This window comes from Mustela erminea, chromosome 4, assembly GCF_009829155.1.
Source record: "Mustela erminea isolate mMusErm1 chromosome 4, mMusErm1.Pri, whole genome shotgun sequence".
In the NCBI taxonomy this organism is placed as follows: domain Eukaryota; kingdom Metazoa; phylum Chordata; class Mammalia; order Carnivora; family Mustelidae; genus Mustela; species Mustela erminea.
The window spans coordinates 99,922,886-99,940,438 of NC_045617.1; the positions used below are offsets into that span (position 1 = coordinate 99,922,886).

A 17,553-nucleotide genomic window follows, 5' to 3' on the forward strand; every position below is an offset into this window, starting at 1 on the left:
TATGATACTATATGTGGAAAACCCAAAAGACTCCACTCCAAAACTGCTAGAACTTATACAGGAATTCAGTAAAGTGTCAGGATATAAAATCAATGCACAGAAATCAGTTGCATTTCTCTACACCAACAGCAAGACAGAAGAAATAGAAATTAAGGGGTCAATCCCATTTACAATTGCACCCAAAACCATAAGATACCTAGGAATAAACCTAATCAAAGAGACACAGAATCTATACTCAGAAAACTATAAAGTACTCATGAAAGAAATTGAGGAAGACACAAAGAAATGGAAAAATGTTCCATGCTCCTGGATTGGAAGAATAAATATTGTGAAAATGTCTATGCTACCTAAAGCAATCTACACATTTAATGCAATTCCTATCAAAGTACCATCCATCTTTTTCAAAGAAATGGAACAAATAATGCTAAAATTTATATGGAACCAGAAAAGACCTCGAATAGCCAAAGGGATATTGAAAAAGAAAGCCAACGTTGGTGGCATCACAATTCCGGACTTCAAGCTCTATTACAAAGCTGTCGTCATGAAGACAGCATGGTATTGGCACAAAAACAGACACATAGATCAATGGAACAGAATAGAGAGCCCAGAAATAGACCCTCAACTCTATGGTCAACTAATCTTCGACAAAGCAGGAAAGAATGTCCAATGGAAAAAAGACAGCCTCTTCAATAAATGGTGCTGGGAAAATTGGACAGCCACATGCAGAAAAATGAAATTGGACCATTTCCTTACACCACACACAAAAATAGACTCAAAATGGATGAAGGACCTCAATGTGCGAAAGGAATCCATCAAAATCCTTGAGGAGAACACAGGCAGCAACCTCTTTGACCTCTGCCGCAGCAACATCTTCCTAGGAACAACGCCAAAGGCAAGGGAAGCAAAGGGCAAAAATGAACTATTGGGATTTCATCAAGATCAAAAGCTTTTGCACAGCAAAGGAAACAGTGAACAAAATCAAAAGACAACTGACAGAAAAGGAGAAGATATTTGCAAACGACATATCAGATAAAGACTAGTGTCCAGAATCTATAAAGAACTTAGCAAACTCAACACCCAAAGAACAAATAATCCAATCAAGAAATGGGCAGAGGACATGAACAGACATTTCTTCAAAGAAGACATCCAGATGGCCAACAGACACATGAAAAAGTGCTCCATATCACTCGGCATCAGGGAAATACAAATCAAAACCACAATGAGATATCACCTCACACCAGTCAGAATAGCTAAAATCAACAAGTCAGGAAATGACAGATGCTGGCGAGGATGCGGAGAAAGGGGAACCCTCCTACACTGTTGGTGGGAATGCAAGCTGGTGCAGCTACTCTGGAAAACAGCATGGAGGTTCCTCAAAATGTTGAAAATAGAACTGCCCTATGACCCAGCAATTGCACTATTGGGTATTTACCCTAAGGATACAAACGTAGTGATCCAAAGGGGCACATGCACCCGAATGTTTATAGCAGCAATGTCCACAATAGCCAAACTATGGAAAGAACCTAGATGTCCATCAACAGATGAATGGATCAAGAAGATGTGGTATATATACACAATGGAATACTATGCAGCCATCAAAAGAAATGAAATCTTGCCATTTGCGACAACATGGATGGAACTAGAGCGTATCATGCTTAGCGAAATAAGTCAAGCAGAGAAAGACAACTATCATATGATCTCCCTGATATGAGGAAGTGGTGATGCAACATGGGGGCTTAAGTGGGTAGGAGAAGAATAAATGAAACAAGATGGGATTGGGAGGGAGACAAACCATAAGTGACTCTTAATCTCACAAAACAAACTGAGGGTTGCTGGGGGGAGGGGGTTTGGGAGAAGGGGTGGGATTATGGACATTGGGGAGGGTATGTGCTTTGGTGAGTGCTGTGAAGTGTGTAAACCTGGTGATTCACAGACCTGTACCCCTGGGGATAAAAGTATATGTTTATAAAAAATAAAAAATTAATTAAAAAAAAAAAATCCATTCCAGGGGCACCTGGGTGGCTCAGTGGGTTTTGCCTCTGCCTTTGACTCCGGTCATGACCCCAGGGTCCTGGGATCAAGCCCCGCATCGGGCTCTCTGCTCAGCAGGGAGCCTTCTTCCCCCCCACCCTCTGCCTGCCTCTCTGCCCACTTGTGGTCTCTGTCTGTCAACTAAATAAAGAAAATCTTTAAAAAAAAAAAAAATCCATTCCAGACTCAAGTGTGTGTGGATGTGTGTGTATAGCTGTGATGTTTATGAAACTAGGGTCATGTTCTTTGTTCTTTACTACCTTATATGACCATGTAAGGCAGAGAGGAGTGTAACAAGAATGTTACCACAAACTTAAATGATTTTGGCTTTGAAATTTGAACTAAAAGCTTTTATGTAGCTTCTGATTACTTTGCGGTTGCTGGACCAGGGCATCCATTTCCCCCTTTATTTCTCTCTTCTCCGTGCCACTCTCACCTGAGAAATATTAGGTATGTTTTGACTCGGCTTGTATTTGTAGAATTAGTAGAAGAAACAGCATGGGACCAGGAGAACCTTTTCTATTTAAGGTCTTCTTAATGTTAATATGTCCAAAATAAATGTTTCCTTGAAATTAAATGCTATAAAATAAATCTTTAAATTCCTAAAAGCTGTAACCCCAGGTTTTGTACCAAGAGAAAGAGAAATTTAACAATTTTGGTCATTTCAAAATCAAAATATTTAGTGATCAGCAAACATAGGGAAAAATATTCAGCCTCATTGGTAATAAAAGGCATATAAAACAAAATGTTGCCAGGCTATTTTTACCAATAATATTAGCAGGGTTTTTTGTTTGTGTTTTAAGAGTGAGAGCGGGGTAGGGAGAGGGCTAGAGAGAGGATGAGAGAGAATCTTAAGCAGGCTCCACGTCCAATGTGGAGCCCAATGCGGGACTCGATCTCACCACCCTGAGATCATGGCCTGAGCTGAAATCAAGAGTCAGACGCTTAACTGACTGAGCCACCCAGGTGCCCCAGTATTGGCAGTTTTTAAAAGTAAGAGAAAGAAAGGAGGAAGAGAAGTGTTGAATTAGAGCTTGTACAGGCTGATGGAAGTATAAACAGTAAACTTGCTTTCCTCTAAGGCAGTTTAATAGTATTTACCGAAGACTGTAGACTTGCTAATGCCTTTGACACAGTAATTAAAATTCTGGGAGCTAGCCTAAGGAAATAATCAGAAATGGATATAAATATAATTATAACATCAGGATCTTGGAAACAACCTAAATGTCTAACAACGAGGGATTGATTAAATAAAATATGAAAATATATGCAGTGGGTTTTCTGCCATTAAAAATGGCAAACTGGACAAATAAAGATGGAGAAAAGTTTGTAAAATGATGTACAGTGAAAAAAGCCCAAATCAGCATGAATCTGGTATTTTGAAATATAATCTTTTTATATACACTGTGTGTGTGTGCATGTGTGTGATGGCAGTGAAAAAAATACATCAAAGTAAATCATTATCTCCAGGCGATGGAAATGCTGTTGGTTTTTATTTTCTTCTTTGGACTTTTGTGTATTTTCCAAATTGTTATGTTTATACCCAGAAGAAGAAAGCCCATAATTTAAAGATGCATACTCTGGAATACTGTTTACTGATATAACTATGTGAAAATGTAAGAAAAACTAGCTTACTGGGAATTACGACAGAATGCCATCTGTGACTTCTGATAGGGTGATGGGACTTGGTGGTCCCATCCGCTTTTCTTGAGAACTAATTGACATTCATCACTATATAAGTTGAAGGTAGAGAGTATGAGGGTCTGATTTACATATATCGTGAAGTGATTACCACCCAGCTGACATCCATTATTTTATATAGATAAAATAAAAAGAAAAGAAATAAAGGAAAAGAAATTTTCTCCCTTTGATGAGAACCCGTAGCACTTCTCCTCTACCAATTTTCAAATATACCATAGAGCAGTGTTAGCTATTGTCATCATGTTGTATATTATATCCCTAGTACTTACCTGTCCTCTAACTGGAAGTTTGTACCATTGACCACCTTCATCCAATTTTCCCCCCTCTGGTAACCACAAATCTGATCTCTCCATGGGTTGTTTTTGGGTTTTTTTATAAGATTTCACGTATAATTTGAGTCTATGTTATTTGTCTTTTTCTGACTTATTTCACTTGGTATAAGGTCCATTCATTGGTTCTTGCATAGTTTTTCTTTAATGTGCTTCTACTGAGAATATATCTTCTATTAGGAAAGCAAATATAAAATAAAGATAGAAAAATACTCTAGAAATCCATGCCTCATTTAGGTAGAGGTAGTACTTACTAGAAATTCTCTTGTGACTTTTGTCCATCTTGAGGATGATGAAAAGTAGTAATGATGGTGGTAAATGATAGATGTTTTCTTTGCTCCTACAGATATTCCTGAAATTCCAGAAAGCATCTCGTTCTGTAAAGCACTGCAGATAGCTGACTTCAGCGGAAACCCACTGACTAGGTAACCTTTCTGCTTGCTTTGCTGTCTGTAGTACTAAGGATATCCTTTTTGAGAACCAAACCATGAACACAACCTGGTCACCCATCGTGGGGGTACCTAGATGGATGGCTGTCTTTATCAAAGATGATTGACCTTCCGGGAGCCTGGGTGGCTCAGTGGGTTAGGCCTCTACCTTTGGCTCAGGTCATGATCTCAGGGTCTTGGGATCAAGTCCCGCATTGGGCTCTCTGCTCTGTGGGGAGCCTGCTTCCTCCTCTCTCTCTCTCTGCCTGCCTCTTTGCCTACTTGTGACCTCTCTCTGTCAAATAAATAAATAAAATCTTTAAAAAAAAGATGATTGACTTTCACAGATACTTGTTTATAAATCACACTGTGCAGTGAAAGACACACATGTGCTATTGATGGAACTTTGAACAGATAGATATTGGGTGAGGGGAGGCACCATGGAGTAGTATACAAAACAGGAGTGAGGACTACATTTCTGAAGCCATTGAAGCACCGAAGTAGTTAATAAATACTCTATTGCTTATCTTGTGGGGTAAGGCTGAGTTCTAAACTCCCAGAGAGCTTACCCTCTACTTATCCAAGAAGTCCTAATAAGGGATGTTTTTTCCACTCCAGTAATGAAGCATATTTACTGTCTCAACTTTCCTCCAACTCTCCCTCTAAAACAGACAAACAAAAACTCTGCTCACATCACTGTTTCCTTACTTTAGCAATAACTGTGAGGATTTCTTGGGGTTATTCCCCCACATAGAGCCACCTGTCGCTGTTCTACTACTGATTCTGATCTTGCTTCTTCTGGTATGACACAGCACCCTGCCTGGGCATAGCTGAGTGGCACTGTTATGAGCCCCTCCTCATGGCTGCTGGCTGAGTCATGAGGCCACTGATCACTGGCTTCCAGGTGCCTGTGTTGCCAGATTACCTGAATTGTTGTACACCTGGCAATGCAGAGGAAGTCCTCGGGAGAAGTTCTAGAGGTACCTCTAAGCCGGGTGGGTCCATGTCTATGATTTCTAGACTCTGTAAGAGCCTCAGAATAAATGTATTCTTCCCACTTCCCTCTGTTCTTCTTCTTCTTTTTTTTTTTTTAATAGGAAAATTGAAATGAGGTTAAAATTTGGGATACATATCATCCATTGCTTGGGTCTTTCTGGGTATGGAATACCAGGGAATGTCTATTTGGTGTTGTTTTCCCCATATCTGGTATTTTTAAGAAGTAAATATGTTTTTAAAAATATTTTTGATTTTCCTCTTTTGGATTTCAGTGACTATGTTACTAATAATATCTGTTTTTATGAAAAGCAGTAAATTTAGTGAGCTCTAACTCATCACTGCCCTCAAGTCTTGTCTTTTTTCTTAACCATCCTCTATACAGTTGTCCCTGTTCTTCAGTCCTTTCTGTAGTCCCTGTCCCCGAGGTAAAGTCCTTGTTTCTCCAGGTGTTAGGCCGCCTCCCCTTTCCTGTGTCTGAACTTGGCCTGTGTTTCCACGTTCATTGCCCTTGGTTGCCTGTGTCAGAAGTCACACTCGCTGTTATAAAGTGCTCATAGGTCATTTGTTTCACTCTCTGCTCTTTCTGCACTTCTGTAAGGTGTATATTCCGCATGACATTTCTTTGGGAAGCCTTTACTTACTCCCCAGAATCCCCTCTGGGGCTTCTGAGATGTTCAATGTGTACTTTTTTCATTAACACTTGGAACTTATATTTAAGTTTTTACCTTGACCAAGACTTCCCAATTAAACTGAGAAAGTTAACTTCTATTCCTCTGTTGTTTATCATTTTACCTCCAGCTCTCCCTTAATTTCTGGAATGGAGTAAACTGAACTAAGCTATTTATCCTTAAGGCAGCGTGTAGGTTTAGGCAGCTGGGAAATACTCATTATGCTACCCTGGAGGTTTTTTTCCTTTTTTTTTTTTTTTTTTTTTTTTAAGCCATTCAATTGCTTAATCCCCTTTTCTCCCTCTTTAGTTTTCCTTTTCTAATGCCTGCTGACACATGACTTTAGCATTATCTCAAAACTCCCTGGACCAGAACACACCCACATTGTAGGAGGCTTTACTCAGTTTTTATCCTGGCTTCACATTTGGGAGGTTTCTTAAAGCCTTTTTGATTTGGCAGGTGCACTCCTTTAAGAATTATGGCGACTTATCTGTGAGTGGAAAGGACCTGAAACATTATTGAGTTTGACCTACTTATTTTATGGCTGAAGAAACGAGGCTGAGAGGCTAAATGACCTTCTGAGATGATGTGGCCTCTGAGTGGTAGCTCAGTCTAGAATTCCCTTCTTTGAGCCCGATGTCTGTGCTTCCGCCTCACACTTACAGGTTCAGCCCTTAATGCTGACAGCCAGTTAAAAAAGGAAATTGGCCATTTAAAAAGACATTTTCTTTATATTGAAGATCATTTTAGCTAGTTTTATAAAATGATATGTACTTTAAGTAGAAACTCAGGTAAGCAGATGTAGTTGCATCTTCTTAAGTATAAATAAAAAAATCTTACCTCTGTTATGCTATGGAAGAGGTTTCAACACCATTCCTGAGAATGTATCTCACTCATAATAAAATCCTAGAACTCTCTCTCATCTTGCAGGGCTTGGATTTGCTTTTGAAGCTTAGAATTACCTATATTTTATGTTAAACAGTAACCTAGAATTTGCTTCTTAAAAAAAGGAACCTAGGAAAAGAAAAAAAAAAGTGAAATATTTTAATGCAGAGGCTATCGCTAAAGCAAGAAGTTCTTCCTACCCCTCCTTCTCCCCCTCCAAAAAAAATGGGTCATGTGTTCTGTTGTCTATATCAGCAGATTTATGTATAAAAGACCTTTGGCATTTTAGATTCAACAAGATCTTTCTAACTTTAGTTTTTTTTTTCCTCCATAACTGGAGGTAACCATAGAAATATTAAAAGTGAGCTTTCTTTGCAAGTTTTTGAATATTTTTATTTTGAAACCTAACTCTTCAGTAGAATTTAAGGGAAGTATAAAAAATTTCCTTTTGTGTAGAACATAGTGAAACATATAATAATCTCAAGTGACTGGCATCTTAAATCGAGTTAAAAGAAAAATATTAAGAAAGCAGCAATTGCTGTCAATTGATCACTTCTGAGTAATTCATAGCTTTGCCTTGGGTATTATAATCTACAGAACAAAAATTATTAAGCTGCTATGCTATGTTTTATTATAATCTTCTGGGCTAAACTTTCTCTTTATTTTCTGCTAATCAATCAAGTGTTTTCACTCATAGTCACTTTCCGCTTCAGCAGCTATTTACCTGTTTCTTTCTGCCACAGCATTTGTTCTCCTTTATTCTGAGAGCTTGCATATCTTTTCTAATTATTTCTGGATCCCCCCACCAAGCATTTATCATGCCTCTGTACTTCTAGGTAAATCAAGCCGTGGGTTTTTTTCCTTATCAGTGTCTTCTGTCTAGAAAGACAAGGCAAACATGCCTTTTATACTTTAGTTTATAGGAGGTTATTTCAGTTAACATGGCAAAACTCATTGTATTTATGTCTAGTTTACACTGTACATGCACTTTTCTTTTTCAGTTAACAACATTTTGTTGTCATTGCTGTTTCAGATTGCCAGAAAGCTTTCCTGAATTACAGAATTTGACGTGTCTTTCTGTAAATGACATCTCACTGCAGTCCCTGCCTGAAAATATTGGCAAGTAAGTTTTTTGTGAGGTTTGTGTATGTCAGGGTGGAAGGGTGTTTATAGCATCCACTTCAGCCTCCTCTTTTACAGCTCTGATTTTTCTACTCGGAAAGCCTCTTACCCAGTCTCAAATCTCACCCTAAAGAAGGATTATAACCGGACTCCAGTGTTTTTTGCTTTCAGTTGCTCCTACATTTTAAGGGCCAAAAATGATAATGCTGCTTGTTACTACTGAAAAACCTAATTTGTTTGGACATGCTCTTCAAACTGTTGGATTCCAAAGTAGTTAACTTAAGCAAACAAGGTCACGCTGGTCGTATAGGCAGCTAATAAATTAGGTAGTGGTGTGTTAGGAACTATCACTCTTGGCGATTTTATTGAAAACTTGGAGTGGGTACCACTGAACAACGGCTGTGTCCACTAGTGTTTGTCCATACAGACCAGAGAATAGTGGGGGAGGGAGAACGGTGTGTTTGGAGAGCAGGTGTGGAACTGGGAGACTGATGGGGTGGGATGAGTACATTTCCACCTTCCTGGCTTAGAGGTCAGGGAGGACGGCTATGTCAAGAAATAAAAATGTTCTCTTACTCATTCCCTCAGATGAATTAATTATCTCAGCAGATCTTTTCCGTACCTCCAGGACATGCAGTGGGTTAAGTCAGGCTCATGATTCATGCCTTACCACTTAAACTAAAAGCCCAACCTGGCCGACCAAAGCTGATGGACCAGTGTTCCCCAGGGTCATAAAAGATTTCCTTTGTGCTCACCTGTCCTGCGTGAGTCCTAAGGCAAAACAGAAATTTCATTTTTGAGAACTGCAGTGTGTCTGACAGATGTCTGTTCTGCAAAGGGTCTCTCTCCAAAGGTCTGTGGAAGTAGCCTGTTTTTCACAGATAAGTTTGCCCTCCTCTCCCTCCTATGCAGGCGGAAGACAGCCGGCTGACCCCTGTTTCAGCCTGCAAGTTCATGCTTTTCTGAGATGCAAGCTGTTTAAACATTTGTCAGTAGACTTGCTGATGCAGATTTGTGTCCTTAATGTCTCAGGAGGGGAAGGAGACAGGAAGCCCCCAGTACACTCTGAGTTTATGGGATCTGTTGCAGAGGAAACAATAATGTCTTACTGTGGATTTCATGACTTACCGCTTTTGCTGTGTCAAGATTCATGTATTTCTAATGAATATAGTAGTAGCCATTTAAATACCTAAACTGACTCCCCTTCCTCCTCAGGAATCTCTGGAATCTAATTCCCTTGATACCCTCCTTCCTAGTCCTTCTCAGCCTGCCACTGCCTGCTTGTTCACCCCTTCTGTCTCCCAGTTCATATCCTTTTTAACAAGCCTGAATGCTTTGAGAGAAAATATATTCTTACAGACAAAAGTACCCCTGTCACTCCCCACTGCATTGTTTTACTGAAAAGTGTTACTTAATAATCATTTTAGAATAAATTACATATCCTTTGTTCCATCTTTTCTGTTAGTATATGTACTCTGTCAGTGTTTTTAGGATTTCTTGTTTATCTGCATATTCTGTCAATAGTAAGGGTACTGTTGTGTTTTGTTTTGATTTTAAACTTAATCATCTTGTGTTACTATTATGGCCTTATGTATACTGATTGCATCTAAAACAAACTCTCACTTTGAATTTGTATCCTGTGGTGAATCATCACCCAGGAAATAAGAATACGAGGCAGATAAGTGAATCATCTATTTCCTATTAGGTCAATTTGTAAACATGAGAAAAGGGAAGTTTTCTGTTCCTGATTGTTATTATTTTTAATCAAAGAAGAGACTCCGTGATTTCTACCTGTTGGATTTAAGATTTAGGCATGCTAAAGTAACAGCAAGTTTTCACTTAGTAGAAAAGAACAAAGAACAGACTCCTTAGAAAAGATTGGGCACTTCTGGCGTCCTAGACTGTGCTGAAAAGGACCTTGAAACAGTTGAAATGGCAAATTGTTGTGGAAATTGTGTATATGCATAAGTATACTACATTTTTAAGCAAGTCAGTATTTGAAACTTATGGACTTACCTCATAAAAACAATTGTTCAGTTTCCCAGGGGATTCCCAAATGGTTTCTTGAGGAAATGGTTCTAGAGCACTGAACCAAATACTTAGTAACCGAACAACTACTCAGAGATAGTATGGTTTTATAATTCAGGCACAAATATTTGATATTCCAAAAAAATTTGGGAAGGACATGAAGTGGACATCTGAATGATCAGAGTCACTGTTATCTTTGTAGATTCTGAAATGAGAGTTTTTGTGTAAATTAACTCGGCTTATAGGTCAAATGCCCCAGCCCCCTCAGTGTTTGTCTTTTGAGCATCACTGAAAATGGGACCTCAGTTTCTCTTTTCAGCAACTAGCAAGTACTGGGCATGAACTGGGGAAGCTATGGATGTGTCAAGGACATAGGCCATCTCATGAGAGGCAGGAGCGTCCAGCCTAGAGAAGAGTGCGAGGCCTTTAGGGCAAGCCAACTGCCGTGCCTCAAAGCTGGGGCCACCAGTGAGAATCTGTCCCATAGTGTGTTTGGTTTGCCAATGGTCGGGCAACTGGAGGAGTGTTTGGGGGTTGATGGCAAATTTGGAACAGGAGCACACTCTTATGGTCTCTGCCCCGTGTTTCCCACTACTCCTCACGCACAGCATTTTCTTAGTGGCCCTGGCGATATCTAACTGGGGCAGTTATTAAATAGGTAACTCTAACCAACTTAAGTACTTCTGCCCTAACAACCCGGTAGCTATTTGAAAAAGCAATACCTATAAATGGAAAGAATAAATATTTTTATTTCATTTTTAAACATTGCCAAATATTTCTGCAGGATGTAGGTCCCTGCCGGGCACTGCCCAGCCTCTCACACCGCCACCTCTTTTCCCGTTCTACACTGATTTTTCACCCGGTAGTTGCCTTTTGTCACTGAAAACCCAGCTTTGCGAAGATACAATGTCTGAGAAGGAATGTCACGCTGTCTAGTGTGGAAACCAAACGATCTGAGCTCGTGGTTCATGTAGCGGCTAAAAGATGTGGAGTCTTGCCGTGTCCCTCTCAAGTGTCAAGTATTCTGTGGTGTGCCTGTGAGCTGGCTGCTATTTCCCTGGACACCCCAGTGCATGAGAGCCGAAATTGTTGCTCCACTGAATCCTGGAGTGCCCTTTTAGGAACACTGGGGAGCACAGAGCCCTGGCCATCAGAGTGTGGGAGGGAACTGGCATCACACGGCAGTCGTGCTTTCCAGGGGTGCAGAGCACTACAGCTCACATCCTACACTCCATGGCCAGGTGCCAGCGCTGTGGTTACTTTAATAAAGCAAGTCTCTGGAAGAGTAGAGTCCTTCTACTAATACATCTCAATGAGACGAAGAATAATCACGAAAATCTTTTGAACCACACTGGAGCACACTAGTTCCCTCAGGCAAAGTCACACATTTTTTCTTTTACTAAAAAGTTGTAATGTCCCCAATTTGCTGACCCTTTTCTGTGATGGCACATTAGTGTGGTACCTAGTCCTTCAAAGTAAAGGTGATGTTTAACAGTGAGTGAGATGCTAACTCGTCTTCAAAAGATTTTGTTTTTAAAATTCTTTTTTGTTAAAGATACAAAAACACAGCAACTTCTGATAAGTCTTCCTAAACAAGTGACTGATATCGGGGGGCCGGGACAGTTTATCAGCAGAATTTCAATAAAGATCTTACCATAAGCAGAGGATACTTTTAAAAATTAGTATGACGATTTAATAAATGAAGGTGAGAATATGGTTCTTCTTGAAAGAGTCAGTGTAACTTGTGAAGAATTTTTTTCACCTAGCACAGCCATTACACCAAGCATTAAAATAATTTAGAACCAATAGTTTTGTCCCCAGACATAAAACAAAAAATTTGGCTACATAATACAGGGCTCTCACACTGACAGCCCAAAAGATTTTTTATTTAAATTTTTAATAAAATATTTTTAAATGCCTTCTTTTTTACTTAAAGAACATTAAGTGAAAAGTACATCTGTGTACTTAAGTGTGTGAGGACCCCCATTCTGGAAGAGACTAGGAGTCAGTTAAGCTGGATGGCAGTTCTTCAGTTCTTTTTTAGGTCCCTAGGGGTCGCAGTGAACTTTGGCACTGTGGAGAGTAAAGAAGGTGCTCTGGTGGGTGGGCTTTGCTGATCCTTGTTTGTGCCAGGGCAGGCACAAATTTATTGATTATATTGATGTTGCATTTAATATTTGCTTGAAAAAAGTCTGCAGCAAATAATTTTCAAGTGAAGTGTGGAGACCACTGTTGCTGCTGCCCAGTACTACTTGTCTACTGCACCATGGAGCCTTTACCGTGATGTAGACCCAGCACGCTTTACTCAAAGCCAGTGCAAGGCTTCAGAGCCTGTTATGACAATGAGCCTTAAAATTGTTTCCCTGTTTCCTGTCTTTACCAACTGGCCGAGGTTTGTCCTCACTAAATGATTGAAATTCTACCTCTTTTGTCAAGCCTTCTCCAACGATGGGAGGAGGTGATGTAGATCCTCAACGCACAGGTTCCCTGACCGATGCTGTACTGCCCACACAGTAAGCGCATTAGTCTTTTATCTGTACATAGAGGTTTAGTGGTTCAGTGTTCAAGTGTTTGCACCTGGATCACATTGTACACTGTAAGTGGGGGAGTCTTTGGTTGTTAAATTTTCTTTGTGTCTAGACCAACCCTGGTGTTGCTCTGACATAACAAATGAGTACCCGGGATCAGACACACAGTGTTACCTCCTTCACTCTGCTAGCTTCCAACCTGATGAGGCAACCCAGTTGGGTTCTTAAAGCTTTTTGAGGACCACATTGGCATGTTCCTATGCAGTCACTTTTCTGGCTTAATGCCATAGTGTTGATGAAAGAAGAAACTATGGAAAAAAAGAAACCTATCTCCATTGCTCTTAAAACCTTCTAATGAAGAATAATTGTTTTCCATTAATATTGTTTAGTTTCCCTGATAAAAGGAGCCATTAGGGACAGATTTTAGTATATATTTTCAGGGGGAAAATAATCTCACCAGAAGAACTGGTAAGCTTCTTTGTTTTAGGATTTTTTAGAGCAAGTAAGAGTAGGGGAAGGAGCGGAGGGGGAGAGTGGGTCTTGATCTCGGGACCCCGTTCGGAATCAAGAGTCGTACGTTTAACTGACCGAGCCACCCAGGCATCCCAAGCTTCTTCCTCTTAATATCAGTTCTGACATTTATCACATTTCCTTTTCTGCTTTTGTTATGAGACAAAAATGAGAAAGCTCATAGCTAATTTTGATGATCAGTGAGAGCAGCTGTATTAATATCCATGAGTTGCAGGAAACTGAGGAGTTGGAGGAGCTGTGTTGCTGACATTTACAAGGGGGGGGGTGCTCTGTTAGGCACATATATGGCATCAGTACAGCAATATTACTCGTGGTTAGTGTCAACCATCCTGAGTTTCGTAAGCTTTGCCTGTGAAATGGGGATAGATAGTTTGCCCAGATTTGTGTTGTTGGTGGCTGGAAGAGCTGGGGTTTTGAACTTACTTTGTTCCATGAAGAACCTGCACTTTCTATGTCATGAAGTTTTTTACATGTTTGCATTTTATAAAGACCTCTTTATATCCCTTTTAGAAAACCCTGGGGGTAAAATTAAGTAAATGACTACATATCACTGAAATTGCCAGTTATCATGGGAAGGCAACAGCCAAGAAGGGAAGCATTCCTATGGTCTTCATAGAGTTCCCAGGCTTGGGTAGGCTTTAAGGACACTGGCTGAATAATACTGACTTTTCAGATAGGCCCTTGAAAACACTGTTTGGGGGGCGCCTGGGTGGCTCAGTGGTTTGGGCTGCTGCCTTCAGCTCGGGTCATGATCTCAGGGTCCTGGGATCGAGCCCCGCATCGGGCTCTCTGCTCCGCAGGAAGCATGCTTCCCTCTCTCTCTCTCTCTGCCTGCCTCTCTGCCTACTTGTGATCTCTGTCTGTCAAATAAATAAATAAAATCTTTAAAAAAAAAAAAAAAAAAAAAAGAAAGAAAACACTGTTTGGTGAACAATGACTTTTTGCTTTACTCTCACTCAAACGTCTTGGAGGATTCTACCAGGAAGGATACTTTTGCTTTAAGGAGTTTTCAAATGTTGGTACAAAGTGTAAGTGAATTTGTCTTTCAAAAAACATGCTCATGAAATATTTTTCTTGAGATCAGTTTTATCAATTTCTACTCAAGTAAATCTCACACCGATTTTTTTTTTTACTTTTCAAAAATGGGTTAGCCTGCAGATGAACATGATCTTATATAGAAAGTATCCTAAGGAATCCACAAAAAGCTATTGGAGTTAGTTAATGAATTCAGCAAGATTACAGGATACAAGACTAAAATGTAAAAATCCGTTTTATTTCTATATGCTAGCACTGAGCAAATCAAAAATGAAATTAAGAAAACAGTTCCCTTTATAAAGCACCAAAAAGAATGAAATAGTTAGGAATAAATATAACAGAAGAAATGTAAGACACGTATATAGCAAAGTACAAAACATTGTTGAAAGAAGGTAAAAATGACCTAAATAAATGGAAAGACATTCAGTGTTTATGGATTAGGAGACTTAGTATGGTTATGGTGGCAATACTCCCCAAATAAATCTACTTATTCAACTCAATCCCCATCAGAATTCTAGTTGGCTTTTTTTTTGTTTTGCAGTAATTGACATGTTGAGCCCCAAATTCAAATGGAGATATAAGAGACCCAGAATAGCCAAAACAGTCTTAAAGAAGATGTGCAATATTGGAGGAATGACACTTCCAGATTTCAAAACGTAACTAGCAAGGTTCAGTGATCAAGATGTGTGGTACTGACAAAAAGATAGACACAGAGTTCACTGGAATAGAATTGGGAATTCAGAAATATACCCTTGCCATTTATAGTTAACTGATTTTGACAGGAGTGCCAAACCAGTTCAGTGAGGAAGGATAGTTTTTTCAACAGATGCTATTGGGACAACTGACTATCCATCCATATGCGAAAGAATGAAGTCCCACCCCTACTTCACACCACATACAAAAATTAATTCTAAATGGAGCAAAGACTTAATTGTAAGAGCTAAAACTCTTATAAGAATATGGGTAAATCTTCATGACTTTGGATTAGACAGTGGTTTCTTAGATGTGACATCAAAAGCCCACACAACAGAAGAAAAAAAATGGATAAATCTGGACTTTATCACAATTAAAGACTTTATGCATCAAAGTCATTATGAAGAAAGTGAAAAGAAAATGTACAGGTGGCAAATTATATATCCTATAAGAGCCTTGTATCCATAATATATTGAGAATTCTTAAAACTCAACAGTGAAAGATAAATAACCCAATTAAAAAAAGTAAAGATGGAGATTTGTCCAAAGAAGATAAATGACCAATAGTCACATAAAAAGATGCTCAGCATCATTTTAGTTATCAGATATAAGCAAATCAAAACCACAGTGAGATACCACTTTAGACCCACTAATTCTAATAAAAACCAATAATAACAAATGTTGGTGAAGATGTGTAGAGACTGAAACCCTCATCCACTGCTGGTGGGAATGTAAATAGATGCATGCCCCACACTTGAAGGAACAGGTCCCACTTCAAAAAGCTGGACATAGTTACCATATAACCCAGCAATTCCACTACCAAAGAGAATTTAAAGCATGCCTCACAAAAACTTGTGCATGGATGTTCATAGCTGCTTTTATTCGTAATAGCCAAAGGGTAGAAACAACTCACATTTCTATCAGTGATTAACTGATAACCAAAATGTGATATATTCATCTAATGAAATATTTAGCCAAAAAGGTATTGGGATACCAATACATGCTACAACAGGATGAACCTTAAAAACACGTTAAGTAAAAGAAGCCGATAGAAAAGGCCACATAGTGTCTGATTCCATTCAAATGACATATACAGTATAGCCAAATGCATAGAGACAGAAATTAGATGAGTGGTTGCCAGTGCCTGGGGTAGGGAGTGAGGGAGGGTAAGTGTTGGGAGGGCAGAGCCAGGATAAGGAACAAACCTCTGATGGATATGAAGTTTCTTTTTTTTTAATTAATTAATTTATCTGTATTAACATGTAATGTATTATTTGTTTCAGGGGTACAGGGCTGTGATTCATCAGTCTTACACAATTCATAGTGCTCACCATAGCACATACCCTCCCCTATGTCCATCCCCCAGCCACCCCATCCCTCCCACCCCCCTCCACTCCAGCAACGCTCAGTTTGTTTCCTGAAATTAAGAATCTCTTATGGTTTGTCTCCCTCTCTGGTTTTGTCTTATTTCATTTTTTCCTCTCTTCCTCAATGATCTTTGCCTTGTTTCTCAAATTCCACATATACATGATAATTGTCTTTCTTTGACTGACTTATTTTGCTCAGCAAAATACCCTCTAGTTCCATCCATGTCGTTGCAAATGGCTAGGTTTCATTTTTTTGGCTGCATAGTATTCCATTGTATATATATACACACCACATCTTTTTTATCCATTCATCTGTTGACGGCCATCTAGGTTCTTTCCATAGTTTGGCTTCTGTGGACATTGCTGCTATAAACATTCGGGTGCACGTGCCCCTTCAGATTTCTACGTTTGTGTCTTTGGGGTAAATCCTACTAGTACAACTGTGTGGTGGTAGGCTAGCTCTATTTTCAACTTTATGAGGAATGTCCATGCTGTTTTCCAGAGTGGCTACACCAGCTTTCATTCCCACCAACAGTGTAGGAGGGTTCCTCTTTCTCCATATCCTCACCAGCATCTGTCATTTCCCTACTTGTTTATTCTAGCCATTCTGACTGCTGTGAGGTAGTGTCTTATCCAAGTGGCCAACAGAAACCCGAAGTTTCTTTGTGGGTGATGACAGTTTTCTAGAATTAGGTAGTGGTGATGGATCTTTAGGCCAACTTTAAGCCTGGTGTTGCTGAAGGATGAGGTTGTACCTGGGAGGCTGACCTATTTATTCTTGCAGGAAATGCTCTCTAACGTAGCCTCATGAGTAATGCACTAAAGTCATTTCACATCAGTTACTCACCTGGTGACAGGGCGGTACACATAGCCAGAGCCTCCAAGACCTTCGGGCCACGAGGAGTGGGAGCAAGGTTGAGAGGTTGTAAGACTCCATTGGGAACTTGTAGAGAATTTTGAGAATCTTGGAAGCCTCTGTTTCCATCTGGGGGCATTTGTCATTACTTTATGTATCTGTCTCCATGAAATTCCTTATCCTTGGCCATTAAAGAAACATACCCTCAAAAAAAAAAAAAAAAAAAAAAGAACAAAAAATAAGTTAGTCTAAATATATCCAAATATCTCTACTCTGTTTAGATTTGCTCCTCAAAAAATAGCATTCTTATAGGAGAAGGAATATATAACAGACTGGCATGGTGCCCAGAACGTAGC

General features: G+C 39.5%; 1 protein-coding gene across 5 annotated transcripts in view; it reads left to right on the top strand.

Moving 5' to 3' along the window:
* Positions 1–17,553, top strand: part of LRRC1 (leucine rich repeat containing 1) — a 132,834-nt gene that overhangs the window by 81,754 nt on the left and 33,527 nt on the right. For all 5 annotated transcript variants that reach the window (XM_032340275.1, XM_032340276.1, XM_032340277.1 and 2 more), the window contains 2 exons: positions 4,408–4,486; positions 8,072–8,161. In XM_032340275.1, the coding sequence (XP_032196166.1) occupies positions 4,408–4,486; positions 8,072–8,161 (169 nt within the window). The remainder of the gene's footprint in view (positions 1–4,407; positions 4,487–8,071; positions 8,162–17,553) is intronic.